Source organism: Globicephala melas, chromosome 8 (assembly GCF_963455315.2).
Source record: "Globicephala melas chromosome 8, mGloMel1.2, whole genome shotgun sequence".
Lineage (NCBI taxonomy): Eukaryota > Metazoa > Chordata > Mammalia > Artiodactyla > Delphinidae > Globicephala > Globicephala melas.
The window spans coordinates 45,880,794-45,901,608 of NC_083321.1; the positions used below are offsets into that span (position 1 = coordinate 45,880,794).

Sequence of the window (20,815 nt, forward strand, 5' to 3'; positions counted from 1 at the left end):
ACTATATCCTGAAGCCCTTGGTGTAAAGAGAAAGTGTAACATTCATCAGTTGCATTAGTGAATCTGTGGGTTCTTTCTCATGACAGTTTGAAGTAATTGCCAGATTACCTCATTTTTCTTAAGAGGCCATTCTGCCTATGCTGTTATCTCCCAATATAGATATATAAAATTGAAAGTCAGTGATAGCATTTAGAGCAATGCCCTTTTTTCCCCTTTGGCTTATCAACAAATCAGTGCTACAAATTCTGGTGTTCTGTTTTTCTGTGCTTCTAAAATGCATATATCCCTTCAAAGAACTATGGCCAGTTAATAAACATCAAATATGGTAGTATTTAAAATTTAATGTTACAGTGTTTTGGGCAAAAGTGTGAACAGTTTCTTGGGAGGAAAACCTTTCAGGAAATTATTTACTGGCTTGGAATACTGTCTTCCTCTATATTTATCTTAATTATAATTTTTTTTTTCTTTTCAGAGAAAGCCTGTGCAGAAGCTGGGTCAGCAAGAATGTCGCTTCTTATATTGGTGTCCATTTTCTTATCTGCAGCTTTTGTTATGTTTTTGGTATATAAAAATTTTCCTCAGCTTAGTGAGTAAGTATACTGAAAGAAGTGGAAAATGTCTAGACATTTATAGAGATGAACGTGCATTGAAAGTTCAACTAATTTAAGGAACAGAACTGGCATAATAATTGTATGTCAGCTCTCACGGCTTGTAGCAAGTTCATATTGACACTGTAATTTAAATACTTCTTTCCAAATATGTTTCTTGATTTTCTATGCAAGGTTCTCCTAGCTCTGCTCCTCTAATTAAGGCATCTTTCTAATGGCTATGTTGAAAAACATAGCCACATTAATAAATTTATTGCATATTATTTTTTAATGTTAGTAGTGACCAAGTAAATTTATATTGCAGTCCATAATAGATATTGACCTGCAGTTTGAGAAATACTGATGCTCTTTTTCTCTGCTTTATCCCTTTTTCCATCCCTGTTTTCTCCCTTCCTACTTTTCCGTGTCACCATTTTTTGTCTGCCTCTATTCATCCATTTACTTCCGCACCACATCTCTGTCTCCTAGCTCTTTTTCTCTTCCCTGTTTTATAGAAATGACATGGTTTGAATAGGTACTTTTCACTGTCAAATGCACTTTGTAGAAAAACTTGTCTATCTAGTATACAGCCACAATTCCATAACAAAAACCTTGGGAGTGAAACGTATTTCAGAATTTAGAACTTTTCTATTTTGGAAAGATAACATGGAATAAATACTGTATGTTATGTAGTATCTCCAGCAGGATCTGGGGTAGCACCCCATAATCAAATTAATATTTTCACAGTGAAACCTGTATTATAGAAGACTATGAAAAACTGTATATAAGTGTGGGTCAATTTTTGCTGACAGATTATAAAGAACTTTTGGTTTTCAGAGCTTTTTGAATTTTAGGGAAAAGATTATAGACCTGAAACATACTTTATGAGGATTAAATATCCCTGGGTTATTCAACCACAATAACAACACCCTTGGGTAATCATAGATTACATCAGAGACTACTAAAATGTAGTTAGACTTTCAACCAGGGCCAGCTTGGTGTGGTGATGGATAACTGTGAAATGTGATTTCAGGGTATAAGGAAGTTCCTGTTTCCTCTAAATTTCTTTCATTAACACTTTCTTATGCTTGAAATTTTATAGTTAAACTTATTTTTATTTTAATACTTTGATTTCTTACGTGAATGTAAATGCCTTTGGGAGGACAGCATGTTATATTGTTATGTTAATATTAGTATCATTGAATTTTAGATCTTTTCTCTTTTTAATCAAAGGAGTAGGAAATAAAGAGCTGACTGAAGGAGGGAAAGAATATAGAGTGTAGATTAAGGTTGTTTTGGATCCCAATCTGCTCTAAGAAATATAACACTTTCGTATAATAATATGCTGTTATAAATCTTTTATATTCTGCCTATTTCTTTCGGTGTGTGTATATGTGTGAGATGCATGCACACGCCTATAAAGAGCTTTTTTAAGCTTTTAAATTTATAAATGAGAAAACCCATTTTAGTTCACCTGCTATTTTTATAGGACTTAAACAACATTCTATCATTGTTTTGCAAGGTTAGTTAAATTTCATCATGTAAACAAATGGGTACAATATATGGGTACAATATACATTAAACACAAAGATGATTATTTGGGGCTTTTATAAACAGAACATTCAGTTCCAAACAAGGCACCAAATATAAAGTAAAATTAATAGAAAGTGACAAGTGTTTTAAGTTTTTATCTGAACTTTGAGCTGGGATATTCAAGAAAAGATGTGAACTGTAAATTCATTGAAATTTTTACTTAATTTCAGTTGTAATTGATTATTGACTTCAGTTTATCATGAGGATTACCCAAAATGATGTTCAGTATGTTTTAGATATGCTAACATCAGTGGTTCATTTCTTAATTCAAAATTTACTCCAGTGTTTGAGCAAATGCTTTTTAACCTTTAGTTTGGGTCATCCTGAATTTTCAAATGGATTACATATCTCATGAAATTATATTAAAACATTAAAAAACAAATAATTTATAGACTTTGAACTTAAATTTTGTGAATTTATGCTTAGCATATTACAGATCAAGGCATCAAATCATTTTGGATAGAACTTCATGTTTTGAACTTGACTTTGATATGAATTATCTTGGCAAATCTCTATTTAAAATTTTTTTTCACTTTATTTCTTTAGAGAAGAAAGAATGAATATGAAGGTTCCCAGAGATATGGATGATGCCAAGGCTCTAGGAAAAGTTTTATCCAAATATAAGGACACCTTTTATGTTCAAGTACTTGTAGCTTATTTTGCTACATATATTTTGTATCCTTTCAACTGAAAAATGTTTTCTAGTTTTGTTTAAGAAAAAGGTTTTAAAAGATCTGCTGCTCAGTTATACGTAACTATTTTTCCTTTTAAAAATTTTTAATGCAGTATAACCTTAAATAAAATATTGAAAAATGAGAATGAAAAAATTCTCACTTTAATCCTTTCTCTTCATGTCAGTTGTCATTTCTGAATATTTATTACCAGTTTTTCTATTTTCTGCTTATTTCAGTTATAAACTTTTTTCTTTCCTTTGTATTATTCAAGATAATCATTTTATTTAGGATTATTTTATTAGTTAATTGATTGTCTTAATTTAAATAATAATTTTGAATTAATAATCACCATACCATAAATTTAAAAAAATTCCCTTAGGTTTGAAGATATAATTTGTATTTAATTTTTACTTTTCTAGATGTTGTGTTATGAATCATTTGCTCATGATTTTTTTCTTCCATTTGATGGTTTTCTTGGTAAAAAATCCTATGAGAGTAACTAGTCATGTAAAGGATATGAATTTTTTTTTTTTACAGTTCTTAGTATGTATTTCTTTGTTTTATATAGAAATATATGTTGTATTTTAACTAGGCAGGAAAATTGCTTTATTCTTTCTACATATTTTCAAACTGCCTATGCAACTGGTGATTAGCCTTCCAATTTGTGGACGTTAATTTCTAATTTTTGTATCTTTTATTCTAATCCAACGTATTTTCCAAATCTTCTCAGTTAATGAAAGACATTAACTCTTTTTTTTTTTTAAACATCTTTATTGGAGTATAATTGCTTTACAGTGTTGTGTTAGTTTCTGCTGTATAACAAAGTGAATCAGCTATATGTATACAAATATCCCCATATCCTCCCTCTTGTGTCTCCTTCTCACCCTCCCTATCCCACCCCTCTAGGTGGTCACAAAGCATGGAGCTGATCTCCCTGTGCTATGCAGCTGCTTCCCACTAGCTATCTATTTTACATTTGGTAGTGTATATATGTCAATGCCACTCTCTCACTTCGTCCCAGCTTACCCTTCCCCCTCCCTGTGTCCTCAAGTCCATTCTCTACGTCTGCATCTTTTTAATTTATTTAATTAATTAATTTATTTATGGCTGTGTTGGGTCTTCATTGCTATGCACAGGCTTTTTCTAGTTGTGGCGAGTGGGGGCTACTTTTCCATGTGGTGTGCAGGTTTCTTATTGCAGTGGCTTCTCTTGTGGAACATGGGCTCTAGGTATGCAGGCTTCAGTAGTTGTGGCATGTGGGCTCAGTAGTTGTAGCTTGCGGGCTGTAGAGCGCAGGCTCAGTAGTTGTGGTGCACGGGCTTAGTTGCCCCACAGCATGTGGGATCTTCCCGGACCAGGGCTTAAACCAGTGTCCCCTGCATTCGCAGGCGGATTCTTAACCACTGCACCACCAGGGAAGTGTCTGCATCTGCATCTTTATTCCTGTCCTGCCCCTAGGTTCATCAGAACATTTTTTTTTTTAAGATTCCATATATATGTGTTCGCATACGGTATTTGTGTTTCTCTTTCTGACTTACTTCACTCTGTATGATAAACTCTAGGTCCATCCACCTCACCAAATAACTCAATTTCATTTCTTTTTATGGCTGAGTAATATTCCATTGTATATATGTGCCACATCTTCTTTATCCATTCATCTGTCGATGAACACTTAGGTTGCTTCCATGTCCTGACTATTGTAAATAGAGCTGCAGTGAATATTGTGGTACATGACTCTTCTTGAATTATGGTTTTCTCAGGGTATATGCCCAGTAGTGGGATTGCTGGGTCGTATGGTAGTTCTATTTTTAGTTTTTTAAGGAACCTCTATTCTGTTCTCCATAGTGGTTGTATCAATTTACATTCCCCCCAACAGTGCAAGAGGGTTCCCTTTTCTCTACACCCTTTCCAGCATTTATTGTTTGTAGATTTTTTGATGATGGCCATTCTGGCTGGTGTGAGGTGATACCTCATTGTAGTTTTGATTTGCCTTTCTCTAATAATTAGTGATGTTGAACATCCTTTCATGTGTTTGTTGGCAATCTGTATATCTTCTTTGGAGAAATGTCGGCATTAACTCTTGATGTTGTAAAGGTAATCATTTTCCTTTTCCAATCAGCTTTCTGAAAGGCATATTAATTATTTTGTTAATTCTCTCAAAATATTTCTATTCTTGCTTCCTCTCTTATTTCCTGAATTTCTTTTGGTTTTTTGGACTTTTCAGCTAAAATTTTTTTCTCATAAAATTCAATAGCATTTTATTTTCTTGGATTTTTATTGGATTAGATATTATGTATTTAACATATAGATGTTCCTGTATTTACCTCCTTATGCAGATGTTTTGAGTGTATACTTAAAACACATTGGACCAGTTATTCCTGGCATAAACAACTTAGTGACAAGTACGGTTATAATAGCTTTTGCTGCTAATACAAACATTACTCCTTTACCCAACTGGTGAAGATAACATTTATATTTAGGTAGTGTGCTATGTGTGGGCACTTTGTCATTATCCTCCCTATTTATTAGAAAAATTCAAATTTGGGGGTAATTTGAAGAATGATTATTATGCACCTGTCTTTCCACAGTTCTTTGGAACAGTTATTTGTAAGGTAATTTAATTATATACTGACTGTTCTAAGAAATTCACACCTGCTGCCTTTTCCTACTTCCCATTTCATCACTTATCTGTAAAAACCAAAGTGTTAGGCTTGTAGGTTATTTTGCATTTATAAACTTTAACCATAAAAAATATTTTCCCCAGGGCTTCCCTGGTGGCGCAGTGGTTGGGAGTCCGCCTGCCGATGCAGGGGACAAGGGTTCGTGCCCCGGTCCGGGAGGATCCCACATGCCGCAGAGCGGCTGGGCCCGTGAGCCATGGCCGCTGAGCCTGTGCGTCCAGAGCCTGTGCGTCCGGAGCCTGTGCTCCGCAGTGGGAGGGGTCGCAGCAGTGAGAGGCCTGCGTACCATTAAAAAAAAAAATTTTCCCCAAATAAGAAACATTTGGTTCAGCCCTTTCATTTGTCTTTTGTAAGGTTTTTGTGAACATTTTGTGAATGAGGCATATAGTTTCTATTTACTTTGGAAAGTCATCTTTTTCTGCCCCATTTTGCCCCCTAGCTTTGGAAGGATTCATAGCTGAGGGATAAAGGGGATACCCATCCACAGGGCCAGAGAGCCAGTTAGCATAAGTGAATCTAGATCATCTATGGCAGAATAAATGTTGTAGCCTAGTTGTCTTAATATCCATATGTAAATTAGTAGAAAAAAAGAAAGTGACTTGTAGAAAGTGAATTAAAAGTATAGGAATAGGGACTTCCCTGGTGGTGCAGTGGTTAAGACTCCACGCTCCCAGTGCAGGAGGCCCGGGATTGATTCCTGGTCGGGGAACTGGCTCCCACATGCATGCAACAACTAAGACCCAGCACAACCAAATAAATTAATTAAATAAATATTTTTTTTAAAAAAAAGATAGGAATAGGTTTATTATTATAAAATACATTTGGTTTAAATTTTTCAATTTTAAATGAATCATTGGTTAATATTGTCAATTCAGCAGGTTTTATTGCATATGGTTACTATTTGCTTAATAATTAAGGTATTGTAGTGATTCTGCATTGTTTTAGATTTTTAAAAAATTAATTTATTATTTATTTTTGGCTGCATTGGGTCTTTTGCTTTGCACGTCTTTCTCTAATTGCGGCAAGCGGGGGCTACTCTTCATTGCTGTGGCTTCTCTTGTTGTGGAGCTTGGGCTCTAGGCATGTGGGCTTCAGTAATTGTGGCACGTGGGCTCAGTAGTTGTGGCTTGTGGGCTCTAGAGTGCAGGCTCAGTAGTTGTGGCGCACCGGCTTAGTTGCTCCATGGCATGTGGGATCTTCCCGGACTAGGGATCGAACCTGTGTCCCCTGCATTGGCAGGTGGATTCTTAACCACTGCACTACCAGGGAAGCCCCTGTTTTAGATTTTTTATAGGATAATTTGTTAAATCTATATATTTTCTTATAATTTTCTGTTTATTTTACACTCTGGAATCTTAAGCTCTGAGTGTTAAAAAGGTACTTTTTAAACTCAGTGAACAAAAGAGAAGACTTACCTTTGGGCGTATAATAAGTACAGCGCTCATTAATAGAAGTATAATGTGAGCTACATGCAGCTTAAAAATTTTCTAGTTAGCACATTAAGGAAAGTGAGAATAAATTAATTTTAATTAATTTTAATACATTTTACTTGAACTGAAATGTCAAAGATATCATTTCAACATGAAACCACATAAAAATTATTACTATTTCACATTCTTTTTTTTGTACCAATTCTTTAAAATGTGTATATTTCACACTCATAGCACATCTCAGTTCAGACCTGGCACATTTTAGTGTCTCTTCCCCACAGCCACATGTAGCTAGTAGCCATTGTATTCAGCAGTGCAGTACTAGTACTTTCATTGGTAATACCTATTTCAAACTCTTGTATGTTAATTACTTTTTACATTATAATTACTTATTTTAACTTTAGCTTTCATCCATTTAACCAGAAAGTACTAATTATATGCTAAGTACAATCTAGTGTTTTAAGCATTCAAAACCAAAACAACTATTTCCATCTGGAATAATGGGAATTATGGGTAGAGATACGGTATAGTCATTCTAGACAAAGCAAGTCTAGATCAGAGCTTATAAGCACAGGGCATGGTTAGGAAGTGATCAGTAGTCCAATTTTGTTGGTATATAGGATGTGAGAAGGGGAGGATTTGAGAAATAAGTTTAGGAAGGTAGGCTAGACATTGCACTCAGATTGTAGAGAAGTTTGAGTACAGGCTAAGGAATATAGAATATTGATTTGGTATTGGATAGTCGTTGAGGACTTTTGAGCTGTGGATGACAAAAGAAAGGATATTTTTAAAAACGAATAAAAATGTTTACCTATGGAGAGAGATGAAACAGGGATGGAAGTGAAACTTCTCTAAGTGTATTTTATTGTATAGATTTGACTTTAGAACCAAGTAAATATTTCACGTAATTATAAAACCAATTAAATCAAATTGAAAAAAGAAACAGAAATGTTAAAAATCTAAAGTAACCTCACACCCGTTAGTAGGATGGCTACTAATCAAAAAGAAAAAAAAAACCAGAAAGTAACAAGTGTTGGTGAGGATATGAAGAAATTGAAATCCCTGTGCACTGTTGATGGGAGCATAAAATGGTTTGGCTGCTGTGAAAAACAATATGGCATTTCCTCAAAAAATTAAAAATAAGATTCAGCAGTCCCATTTCTGGGTGTATACCTGAAAGAATTGGAAGCAGGGTCTCAAGAGATACTTGCACACACATGTTTATAGCAGCATTATTCACAGTAGCCAAAAGGCGGAAACAACTCAAGTGTCCTTTAATGGATGAATGAAACAAAGTGTGGTATATACATACATATATATACATACATACATAATTGTATACATACATAATACATACATACACAATTATATACATACATAATTGTATATACATACAATTTCCTTCCTTAAAAAGGAAGGAAATTTTGAAACATATTACAACATGGATGAACTTTAAGGACATTATGCTAAGCAAACTAAGCCTATCACAAAGATATGCTATATGATTCCACTTACATGAAGTACCTAGAGTAGCCCAATTCATAGAGACTGAGAGTAAAAGGATGGTTGTCAGGGAGTTGGGGGAGGTGGGAGGGGGGAATGTTATTTAAGGGGTATAGAGTTTCAGTTTTGCAGGATGAGAAGAGTTCTGGAGATTGCTTGCACAACAGTGTGAAAGTACTTAATGTTATTGAACCATACACCTAAAAATGGTTAAGATGGTAAATTTTATGTTATGTATATTTTAACAAAATTTAAAAAAATTAAACAATCTAAAGCAAAATGAAACAAATTTAACAATATATTGAGTTGATGGGGATTTGACTATCTAGAAGAATTATTTCAAATTGTTTCCTTGAAAAAAGTAATTTGGCTGTGTGTCCCTTCTGGGATAAATCTTAAGGACAAAAGATTTGAAAGAAATCTTAAACTATTTTCAGTTGCTATATTGTTCTGAAATTTTAAAATATGTGATATTAATGTATCTAGTATATATATATACACACATGTGTATATATATATGTGTATATATATATACTTAATAGTATGTAAAGGAAATAGCTAATTATGTTTATGACATTAAGAACCAAGATTTTTCAGTGTTAGAGAAAAGAAATAAAAATCTATACAAAGCTGGAAAGTTAAGGTCAAATTATATCCCCATGCAGAGAGAATGGCTTTGTTAACACTATAAGGTAAATGACAGCGGAATGATATAGGTATAAGTATAACTGATTCACTTTGCTGTATAGCAGAAACTAACACAACATTGTGAATCAACTATACGCCAATAAAAATTAATTTTAAAAAAATGACAAAAGAACATATTAAACCACCCTAAGGGATACAATAGGCAAAGTTCAGAAATTGTTAAATCCTGCAAATGACCCAGTTTCTTCAACAAGACCAAAAAAAAGAACCAAACCTGTAGTTAAGTGCTGTGGAGAGCAAATACCATGTGTGGACCTTTTTTGTCCTGATTTGAACAAACCAGCTGTCCAAAAAAAAAAAAAATTAAGACTCTCTTGGGAATTGTGAGCACACACAATAGCTACTTATGATAGGAATTTTGGTTAATTAATCTCTGACAATGGTATTATAGTTGTGTTAAAAAGAAAAGGAATCCTTATCTTTTAAAGGTATTAATGTAGTTGTACATGTAATGATATGTCTTGGATTTGCTTCAATATAATCAAAGGTAAAGTATATAGAGAAAACCAGATTGGTTGTATGTTAATTGTTGAAGCTATATATGGGAATATAGGGCATCATAATACTAGTTTCTCTACTTTCATATGTGTTTGAGACTTTCCATTAAAAGATTCTAAAGAGCCCTGAAATAACTAAGTTTAAATTTTTAATGGAGGCATCCAGTAGACTGCTGGGAAATTTGAGACTGGTATTTGATTAGAAAAGTTGAATCAGAGATAGAGAATTCAAAGTTATCTATCATCTATCTATCTATCTATCTGTCACCATATGCTTGAAGCCATGTGTACATCCATATACATGGAAATGACTGAATTTATCAAAGAAAAGTGAGAGATTAGCTAACAGAATGTTAGAGAAATCTCAGGTTTGAGGGTGAGGAGAAGAGAAAAACTAGAGAAGTAATGATCTGTAACACAGAAGAAAAATACAGTTCACTGGAGGTGAGTTTTACACTGAAGGATGAGTTTTACACTGAAGGATGTTTAATCCTATGCAAGAAAATTCTTACTGAGAAAAAGTCATTACTTTTGTCCAGGAGGGGGTTTCAGTAGAGTGAGGGATGGTTAAGCCAGGTTGCAAGGGAGGCAGTGAAGATGAGAGGCAGTAACTGGATAGGATACCTTGCTCAAGGAAAAGCCTAGGTTTTCTTTAGTGTGTAGGCATCTGAGTGGTTTTATACAGAAAGGATCTGTGCAAGAGCAAGAAGTTAAAGATAAAAGAACTCAGGAAGAAGGAGATTGAAATGAAAACAAGAGTAAAGTGGGAACTAGAGGAAAAAAGGAAGGATGGGTAAAGATAGAAATTTTAAAGTAGAAGGGAGAGATGTTGAAGGAATTCACTCAGTCTGTCTGACTTACAAGTAAATCACGTTATGGGTGATGCAGAGGTCCAGGCCAAAACTAGGAACTAGAGAGACGCAGGAAAAAAACATAATTCTGTTTTAAAAATAAGATTTGTGACTTTTACTATATTTTGTAACCCTTATTCTTTTTTAAATGAGTAGTAAGTTGAAGTAAATGTCCAAAAGTTAAATTAGAAATAGTAATTATTATAACATTATATTGTACCTGTATTTCCATAGAAATCATGTTTCCTAAAAATATTTGAGAGTAAAAATCCAATGCATTAGGGGCTTCCCTGGTGGCACAGTGGTTAAGAATCCGCCTGCTAATGCAGGGGACCTGGGTTCAAGCCCTGGCCTGGGAAGATCCCCTATGCCACAGAGCAACTAAGCCCGTGCGCCACAACTACTGAGCCTGCACTATAGAGCCTGCGAGCCACAACTACTGAGCCCACGTGCCACAACTACTGAAGCCCGTGCGCCTAGAGCCCGTGCTCCACAACAAGAGAAGCCACCGCAATGAGAAGCCCGCACACTGCAACAAAGAGTGGCCCCCGCTCCCCACAACTAGAGGAAGCCTGCGCCCAGCAATGAAGACCCAATGCAGCCAAAAATAAATTTTTTTAAAAAAGAGCCCTTTTTAAAAAAAAAAAAAACCAGTGCATTAGAGAAGCATGTCATTTACAAGATTACTGAAGACTTCTGTTCTCTTTCTTTTTTTCTGCCCCGTGTGCCCCCCCCCCTTCCCCTGAAGTGCCCAGTTCCTCTCTATCTGGTACACATTCAGTATTTGTCTTTGTTTTCTCTTAGTAACACACTCTAATTAGCATTGATTTACGATAATGTTAGTAAATGGTTATAAAGGTGTTGCAGCTGTAGAATCATGTATTTTTTAAACTTTGGGTATAATTTTACTTTTTTTAAATACTGAAATATGGATATAATCTTATTAACATCTAATTTCTGTATTGATACTTTTTTTCTGGATTGTTGGATTTGTGGTTTAAAAATTCATTTAATTATGTTTTAATCCTTAACTTAGAAGTTAACAGCTTGCAAACATTTGCTATTCCAGGCTCTATATTTCTCAGTATACTCTCAGGGTTTCTTTATCCCTTTCCACTAGCCTTATTTCTTGTTTGTTTGGTAAGTATATAAAATGAAATCGGGAGACTAGAAAGAAATAACTTTAAATAGAATGATGGGAATGCAGATGGCATCCTAGTCCCACTAGTCTCTGGAAGCATAGACTTATTAGTTTTAAAAGGGGGTTAATGTTACAGTAATATCTGTTAAGTCCCTCCATAAGGAGATATTATAGTTTGGCTTTTTTCTAGAACAGGGTTATCATAGACTTAATTGCATTTATAGGCTCTGTTCTAGCCTTTGCTTTCTATACTGTTTTGTAATTCAAATAGTCCAAGAATGTTGGTGGGCCCAAGGAGTTAAGTCCCATGGCAGGAGGTAGTGTTTTCAAGCATAGGAATTGAAAAAATATTGCTCTTGAAGTTTTATTCATAGGCTAATGGCTAACATTAACTATTTGGATATAGTCACTAAGTTTAATCACAAGTGCCAGTTTGTTTTAGCTGGTCTCATTTTAGTTATAATTTGGTCAGAGAAAGGACTAGATCAGATGGGTTCTTCTGCTCTGCTCAAGAGATGTTACGCAGAGTATCCACCCCATACCCCAAAAGAAAGAAACTAGTTGAGGTTTGCCTTAGGTGAATATATATCCATGTGAATAAGATGGAAAAGTACAAAGTGCTTATGAGTTCTTGTTATTTTGTAGTGTTCTGGACTCGGTGCCTCATTCTGCTATATGCTCTCCTATTTAGTTGGGAGGCCAGTTGTCTATAAATACCTAACTGAGAAAGCAGTAAAATGGTCACAGCAGGTAAACATGTATTTTTAAATTATTTGATGTAATTCTTTGGCTACTTGGGGGGGTCAGTGTATAATATCTACATAAATTAACTCAGACTCAGGGCTTTGATAAAAATGATCTTTTGAAAATTAAGTGGTAGGCAAATAATGAATGTTAATAATTTCAAATATGATGTTTTTGTAACAGTCATCTTAATTCTTTATTCCTAATAACTTCGATCAGAGCACAGAAGTCAAAGTGTCAATGTAAAGGCATCCATATATTTAGACACCTCACCTGTTTTGTGTTGATGCAGGATGCTGTCAGTGGGTCTCTGAAAAACTTGTATCAGCCAACTCTTTTAATGCATTTCATCAGTGGGAAGAACTTATCTTCCGTTAGGGTCTCTGCAAAGACTAGCAGTGATAAATAGAAGGTCTACTGCCCAGAAAAGTCTAGCATAGTATTGCTAAGAATCTTATTCTTATAAAGAATCAGAAGAAGCAGACTATTAAATCAGAGGAATTTTAGAAATTTACCCCTTTGTTTTACAGGTTAGGAAATTAAGAGAAATTAAGCATTTTGTCCAAAATCATAATCACTATTTGTGTAGCAAGATCTAGGAAGTATAAACTGTAATCAGTGCTTTTATTTAGTCAGCTAAATGTTTCTATATGCTTGTTTAACCTCATTTATCAATGATGAATGAATTCATTCATGTGAAGTACATTAACATAAAGATTATCTGAATTTTTAATTGGAGGCCAGGTTTATTGATGTACTATACTAGCCCTTTATATTACAGGACGTTAAAGGCATTAAAAAGTTGGTCATTTGATATCTATCTTATATATTGTTATAAATTTAATTTTGCCTTTTTAGGTTTAAAATGTTGTTGAGCCATATTATCTAGGCTGATGTAGAGCCATCTTTAGTAGTATAACATTACACTCTAAGCACAATCTTAAAAACTTTCATCTGATGTTATTTAGCTCTAGTAATGAACATTTGATAAGCAGTTCATTGTCATTTTCAAGCTCCTTATTTGATCATTTCTGTTGGGTAAATGCTGAGCTATCAGGGATAAGAATTTGAAATAAGGTATTTTATAATCAGTTTATTTTCAGGCTTGGCTTTATCTTGATCCTAACTTGTTTCTTTCTTGTGACAGGTTGAACGTCATAGAGAGCATCTCATTAACTACATTATATTTTTGAGAATAACACCATTTCTGCCTAACTGGTTTATTAATATTACATCTCCTGTGATAAACGTGCCATTGAAAGTTTTTTTTATTGGCACTTTTCTAGGTAAGCCCTCTGGTTCATGCTGTGTTAGAACTCATTGTGTACATGTCTAGCAGTGTCCAGCTGGGCTAGATTTTGTGCTCTTTGCAGGCATGCCAGCACCATATATAACTGGTGGGCACAGAGCCTGGCCCATATAAATAGATGCTCGGAAATGTTTGTTGGATTGTGTTGATTTAAATTTTTTTTTTAAACAAGAGCACTCTCTGCTGGATATTTTTTTAATCATGTAGAATTAAGCAGGACTTTTTAACTCCATTCTCTCCCTCAGTGGAGAGAAAAAAAAAATTTGAAGATGCCTTTTTTGAGTACTTTCTCCTTTGTCTTCTAATCAGGTACTGAAATACTGAACTTTAATTTTCAATAGAAAATTGATCCTATCTTTTTATTAACATAGAACTTATTATGGGCATTACTGAAAGTTTGAGGGAAAGCAAGGATGAACAAGAAGTTTCTTGCTTTCAAGGAGCTAACACTTAATTTTGAAATTAATCAGTGGGTGTAAAGATTCATTTATATATTTGTGAATTCTGGTAGTTCTTTAGTAAGAGTATTCTGCTTTTCTTCCAAATTTAAGGTGAATTGTTTAGATACCAACAAAATGAGCAGATTCCTCAAGTATTGACTGTCTGTTAAAGCTTTACGATAATACTTAATTTTTTATTGCTATTTTTAGAAAAATTTATAGACAGACTTAAAAATCTTAGCAGGTTCTCTATAAAAGTGGGAAAAAAATCTTAGCAGGGGTAATTTTGGATTTTGTAAAATAATATTACACTTATAGAATCAGAAGAGAGAATTTTGTACTGTCTCCTTATTTTACAGATGAAATACCTAGAGATAAAGTTAACTTCAGCTTTGGCTAAAGTAATTTTTCCAATTTGTTCTGGCTTTTAATAAAATGTGGCTGTTCCACCATGCTTTTGTATAAACTGCTCTTTTTACTCATATATTTTGAGTATCTTTCCATTTCTGAGTATCTCCTACCACTCATTTTTAAGTACACTCTATCAAGGGTGAATGACAATTTACTCAATCTTATTTTTGAAGACTTAGATTGTTTCCAGATTTTTATTATTATAATTCTTTGATGAGCATCCTTGAGACTAGATCTTTGTTCATATACATTAATATTTCCTAAAGTTGAAATTGGTGGATCATAGCACATTCATTTTTTAAGGCTGTTGATAAATTTTGTAAAATTATTTTCTGGAGACTTTCCTTGGGTTTTTAAATTCATTATCCTTAAGCGGTGATTATGAAAGACTGAATTCTTTATATGGAAATAAACTTGAGGGGCTTTAAATTAAATTAAAATTTTCCAATTGTAAATCACTATATTCTTAGAAGAAATTGTATACACACAGTATTTTAATTTTTAAAAATAATTGATTATTTTTTACCATATGTTTTTACTTTCTATTTTAGGTGTTGCACCTCCCTCTTTTGTAGCAATTAAGGCAGGAACAACATTGTACCAGCTTACAACAGCAGGGGAAGCTGTTTCCTGGAACTCAGTATTTGTTCTAATGATTTTGGCTCTTCTTTCTATTCTGCCAGCCATCTTCCAAAAAAAACTAAAGCAGAAATTTGAGTGAATAATCCTCTGCGTTTTAGTTTTCCTATCATCATCATCATCATCATCTCTCAGGATTGGCAGGTTTATGTGTTAAAATCACCTCTTCAGTAAATGAAACAGGAATTTGTAAAATAAAATTTCCTATCTGGTGGTTAAAATAATGTATTTAAGTGGCAAAGGAGAGAAGAAATAAAAATGGAAATTGGTATACCATGAAAAGTGCTGTCAGTAGTTATGATAGACATCTCCTAAATTACTATTCCAAGGCTATAGATAATAAATGCAGCAGCATAGTAGGAAATTCTTGACCCAGCTGATTAACTCAATATATTTCATGAACTGGCCGTAAATACTTACCCTTGACTTAATAATTTAATATTTTTCTCTCTATTCCATACTATAACTAAAATAGGAAAAGCAAATACAAAATTCAAAAGCAAAGATACAGTATTGCTGTTTTGACTAATGTCAGCCTTCTTTCAGAGCATAAACTTGAAAACTAAAGCTCAAAAGAGATTTACATTTTCTTCCTTTTTACCTTTGAGGTAGTAGACTTGTTTTGAAGTTGCATCTTAGTGGACTACTGAATTTGGAAAAGATATCAAGTTATATCTATTTAGTGAATTTTATTTTTGTCTTCTGTTCTAGATTATCATGGATTGGTCTGAAATTTAAAATTCTGACCAGTCTGTTTTCATCTGTTTCCTAGCTTTCAAAATATTTCCACTGTGCATATACAAAATGGCAATGACATGATAATTGTATCATATTGGTGTTGATAATTTATATTCAGATAATATTTTGTTACACAGTTCCCCTTTACTATCTCAAAAGGGTATCAAAAAAGCAAACATTCAAAGTATGCAGTTTTTAGATGTTAGATTAATTATGTTACTTTATTATTTTGAAACAAAAGCAGTGTCAGTACAGCACTCAAGTAGTTGAATATAGTTTATTTGTTCCAATGACTGTAAAATTTACCTCATTTATTTATTGGTCTGGTCATTAAAGTATGTATTATGTAATTATCCTTTTTATGCATGATACATAAGAATGCCTTGTTTCATTTCTAGTGATGGCTTTTTTGTTTGGGGCTGCTTTTGATTAATGCAGTTTCCCTATTTAGGGTTTTTACTTTTTATATCAAAGTAAAATTAAATTCTCATATGGTAACTACTATTTAAATAGTCCTGGAAAAACTAAACAGCTTTTTGCTGCTTGCTTAACGGTAATAGCCTCGATCGCTTGATTCTAGGACATAGAGTAAAGTACTCTGTCAGTTTTACTTTCACCCAAGACTGTCATGTTGAAAAGTACTTTAGCTGTGGAAGAAATCCTTGTATGTTTTTATTGTGAGAGGTATGATCAGCCTCAAAGCCAGTTTCTACTACATAATGTGGACTGATTATTTTTTCTATTGCAGTATTAACAAATGGATTTATTGTAAATACAAAAAAATATATTAATTAATATACTATTCTTATGTCACCTGGACTTTTGTGTGAAATTATTTATTGTTATTTCTAGCAAGGTTTTCTTCCTTTCTTATTGACCAGAGACTGAGTGATAAAGCTTTTGTTATTTTTACAAACAAAACATAGCCTTTTTGGACAGAGCTCACTAAATATTACTGTATAAAATGTAATTGAGTAAATTTTTATCAGACTTTTAAAAATAAGAGTTTGGACTCAGGAGCAGCCTCACTATTCCATTATGTATATATTGTACTTACTCTATTCTCAGAGTATTTTCCCTATCCTTATCATTGATCCTGTCCTTGCTGATTATTTTTTCTGTTAGAAAACTGTAGTTGTCACTTAAGGTGAGATATATTTTCTTCTCCCAAGAGAATAGCCAGTCTTTCCACATTCATCATCATTGTCTGTCAAGAAAGAACCTTCAGCAGGCTGAACTCTAAATGCATTTGGTGGCCTATATTCATGGATTCACAGACTTGGCCTGATGCCAGATGTAGATTCAAGCTTCAGCCACATCTTGAAGACAGCTACATAGTAATAACCACCAGAGGGCAAGTATGTGTAGTGGGGAGGCGAGCAGGCTAACTAGGAAGTTGACACACTGAGACTGTTCACCTCTTAGTTAATGGCCTCTCTCTGGAGCTCTATTACTTTGAGTGTAATATTTCTAAAACACTTAATAAATGTAAATTAAAATGTAAGAATAAATTGTACTGAAAAACTTAAATGTAGCACTTGGGATTTATTTCATGGAAGTATTTGTATTTAAAAAAACTTTCACTGAATAAAAATATTCTTTTGAAATTCTGTGCACATTTTCACCTCTAAGAACAAAGAAATTGTTTTTTAAACCTTTTATTTTTATAGTTGGCTTTTGAGAATCTTAAGGCATTTAAAATTTAAATTGTAGAGGTAAGTAAGTACAGGTAAACATTTATTTAAGTATCTGTATATATAATTTCTCTATAAAGGAATTGATCTCAGAGAGAGCAGTGAGCAGTCCTGAAGAGAGAATTTTAGTTCCCTGCCCAGGAATTGGACCTAGGTAGCGTGGATGAAAACCAGGAATGGTAGCCACCAGACCACCAGGGGCTAGAGGCTAGAAGCAAAGTGGCCCTAGCTTTTTCCCATTTGAAAGGAAGAATGTCTTGTTCAAGGAGGCAAAAACTGTAAAAACAGGTACAAGGTTTATTATTAAAGACAGCACAACGTATGGGAGAGCACACAGAGAAGCAGTTTGTTTAAGACAGAAGTAAGGCAGAAACACACACCCAGAGAGAAAGGGTATGGGCATCCTCTCTAATGAGGAGGAGCACAGTAAGTCAGAAGCCAGGCAGAAATAGACGCCTGGAAAGGAGTGTGGGCTTCCTGAATGAGGAGCGCAATAAAGAGGTGATTTAAATCACATATAGGACAGCCCTTCTGGGTCTTTGTTTACATTTAGCCAATTATCTTGTTTCTTTTTTCACACCTGACTGGTCCTAGGACTCTCCTCAACATGCATGTGCAACTTTTTTTTTTTTTTTTTTGCGGTACGGGGGCCTCTCACTGCTGTGTGGCCTCTCCCGTTGCAGAGCACAGGCTCCGGACGCGCAGGCCCAGTGGCCATGGCTCACGGGCCTAGCCGCTCCGCGGCATGTGGGATCTTCCCAGACTGGGGCACGAACCCGTGTCCCTTGCATCTGCAGGCGGACTCTCAACCAGTGTACCACCAGGGAGGCCCTGTTTAGATGTTTTAAGGTGGATCTTATTGCAGTTTCAATACTCTACTGATTATTGCTCTTTCTCTTTTTTCTTCATTACCTGGGGAAAACTTGCTAAGCTGGGTGACTTCGGAGGATGTTGTTCAAGCTCTAGGCCTCATTTTTCTCATCTGGACTAAGTGAGCTCTAAGGTCCAGGTTCCTTACAGCTCAGACATGATAGGATTCTCTGAAATTAATGAGATACATTAACAGACCCTTCTAACTAAAAATATTAAATTAAGCAGCCTTTGTCTAGCTTGTTTTTTTGTTTTAAAAATTTATTATTTTTGGCTGCGTTGGGTCTTCGTTGCTGTGTGAGGGCTTTCTCTAGTTGTGGTGAGTGGGGGCTACTCTTCATTGCAGTGTGCGGGCTTCTCGTTGCAGTGACTTCTCTTGTGGAGCACGGGCTCTAGATGCGCAGGCTCAGTAGTTGTTGCTCGCGGGCTGTAGAGTGCAGGCTCAGTAGTTGCGGTGCACGGGCCCAGTTGTTCCGCGGCATGTGGGATCTTCCTGGACTAGGGCTCGAACCCATGTCACCTGCATTGGTGGGCAGATTCTTAACCACTGTGCCACCAGGGAAGTCCTGTCTAGCTTGTTTTATAGCTTACGGTGCCAGATGTAGATTTCACATACACTATCTCATTTAAATAAATTAACCATTTTATTTGCAATGAAAGACTTGAGAAAACAGAACAAGGGCTATTCCCATTTGGTTAGTTTGCTAGTAATATGAGGTAGGGTAAAATGGAAATTGTTTAGGGGCTAAAAGGACTCTTCTGAAGAGTCTTTTCATCCTAGAAATACTTGGTATGAAAAACAGAAGTCATAATATCAAGTCTGATGACCACTTCGAGTTATCGGGGATGGTACTTTGAGAATAGAAGGTGGGGGAACTCACTAACTCCTATATTATATTTTGGGGGCCTGCCTGGGCTCCTTAATCTAAGGTTTACTATCATGTAACATCTGGAGCTGTGCCAAGTGGGTACTCTTGTCATGATGACTGAACTGTTAGATAAAGACTGCCAGGAAGAACTTCCCTGGTGGCAGTCCAGTGGTTAAGACTCCACGCTTCCACTGCAGGAGGTGCAGGTTCAATGCCTGGTTGGGAAATTAAGATCCTGCATGCTGCACGGGCATGCTGAAAAAAAAAAAAAGGAGTGATGGGGAGTAGAAATTGACCCAGTGTTAGCCACTGATAGTTCTGGAGTACCACTTGAAAGTCTAAGGGGACTTTTGAAAACCACTCTGAAATCGTAAAACTATGGAAGCTGAGAGATGGAATTATGCTGTTCAGGTCTGTGTATTTTAAATGGAAAACTAGTCACATTTTAGCATTGTCTTAACCCTGTAGAGTGAATCTATAAGAATCTTCATCCTGAAATTATAGTCTGGAAGATGGTCTTTTGTGCAGCATCACCTACACTTCCTTAAGTAAATGGATTCTTTCCTGGAAAGCTAACAGGCCCAAGGTAGACATAGTGTACTGAGTCAAGACCCCTACCTACTTTAACCTTTGAGACGGTTTCCTGGTGACTAGATCAGCACTCTGGGGCTTGCTTTGGAATTCATGTTAGAACACCAGTCAAGGTTTGTGATGGATAATCTAATGTGTCAACTTGACTGGGCCATGAGATGCCCCAATAGCTGGTTAAACATTATTTCTGAGTGTGTCTTTGAGGGTGTTTCCAGAAGAGATTAGCATTTGAATTGGTGGTCTGAGTAAAGCAGATTGCCCTCCCGCATGTGGGTGGGCATCATCCAATCTGTTGAGGGCCTGAATGGAACAAAAAGGTAGAGGAAAGTTGAATTCACTCTCTGCCTGGAACATTGATCTGCCCATGGTAGTCCTAGTTCTCAGGCCTTCTGACCTGGACTAGAATCATCACTGGCTCTCAGGCCTTCGACCTATACCACCGACTCTCCTGGGTCTCCAGCTTGCAGACAGTAGATTGTGGGATTTCTCAGTCTCTGTAATCACATGAGCTGATACCTTAATAAGAAATCTCTTTATATAAATATATATAATATATATCAACGTTTCCTATTGACTCTGTTACTCTGGAGAGCCCTAAGGTCATAGGCTACTATTAACTAGAGAAATATTGAAAGGAAATAGTGATAGATATTGCAGAGGAAAATTGGAATTCCTGGTGAAGTCTGGAAATGATGAAGGGATAGTGATTGATACAAAAAAATTAGAATTATACGTCGTCATCAAGAATTATACGTGGTCTCAAAGATGCAGATGCCCATGTCAGTGTAGTGGTAAGCATGAGTCCTTATATAAGGTATTTGGTAATGTGGATAATTGTCAGAATT

At 35.1% G+C, this 20,815-nt stretch overlaps 1 protein-coding gene across 1 annotated transcript in view; it reads left to right on the plus strand.

The window, feature by feature from the left end:
• The window catches only part of TMEM41B (transmembrane protein 41B), a 30,637-nt gene extending 13,161 nt beyond the window's left edge, over window positions 1–17,476 (plus strand). Inside the window, exons 3-8 of the mRNA XM_060303526.1 lie at window positions 473–590; window positions 2,727–2,855; window positions 11,571–11,664; window positions 12,311–12,415; window positions 13,557–13,695; window positions 15,121–17,476. Of these exons, the coding sequence (XP_060159509.1) occupies window positions 473–590; window positions 2,727–2,855; window positions 11,571–11,664; window positions 12,311–12,415; window positions 13,557–13,695; window positions 15,121–15,290 (755 nt within the window). The 3' untranslated portion in view covers window positions 15,291–17,476. The remainder of the gene's footprint in view (window positions 1–472; window positions 591–2,726; window positions 2,856–11,570; window positions 11,665–12,310; window positions 12,416–13,556; window positions 13,696–15,120) is intronic.
• The last annotated feature ends 3,339 nt before the right edge of the window (window positions 17,477–20,815 follow it).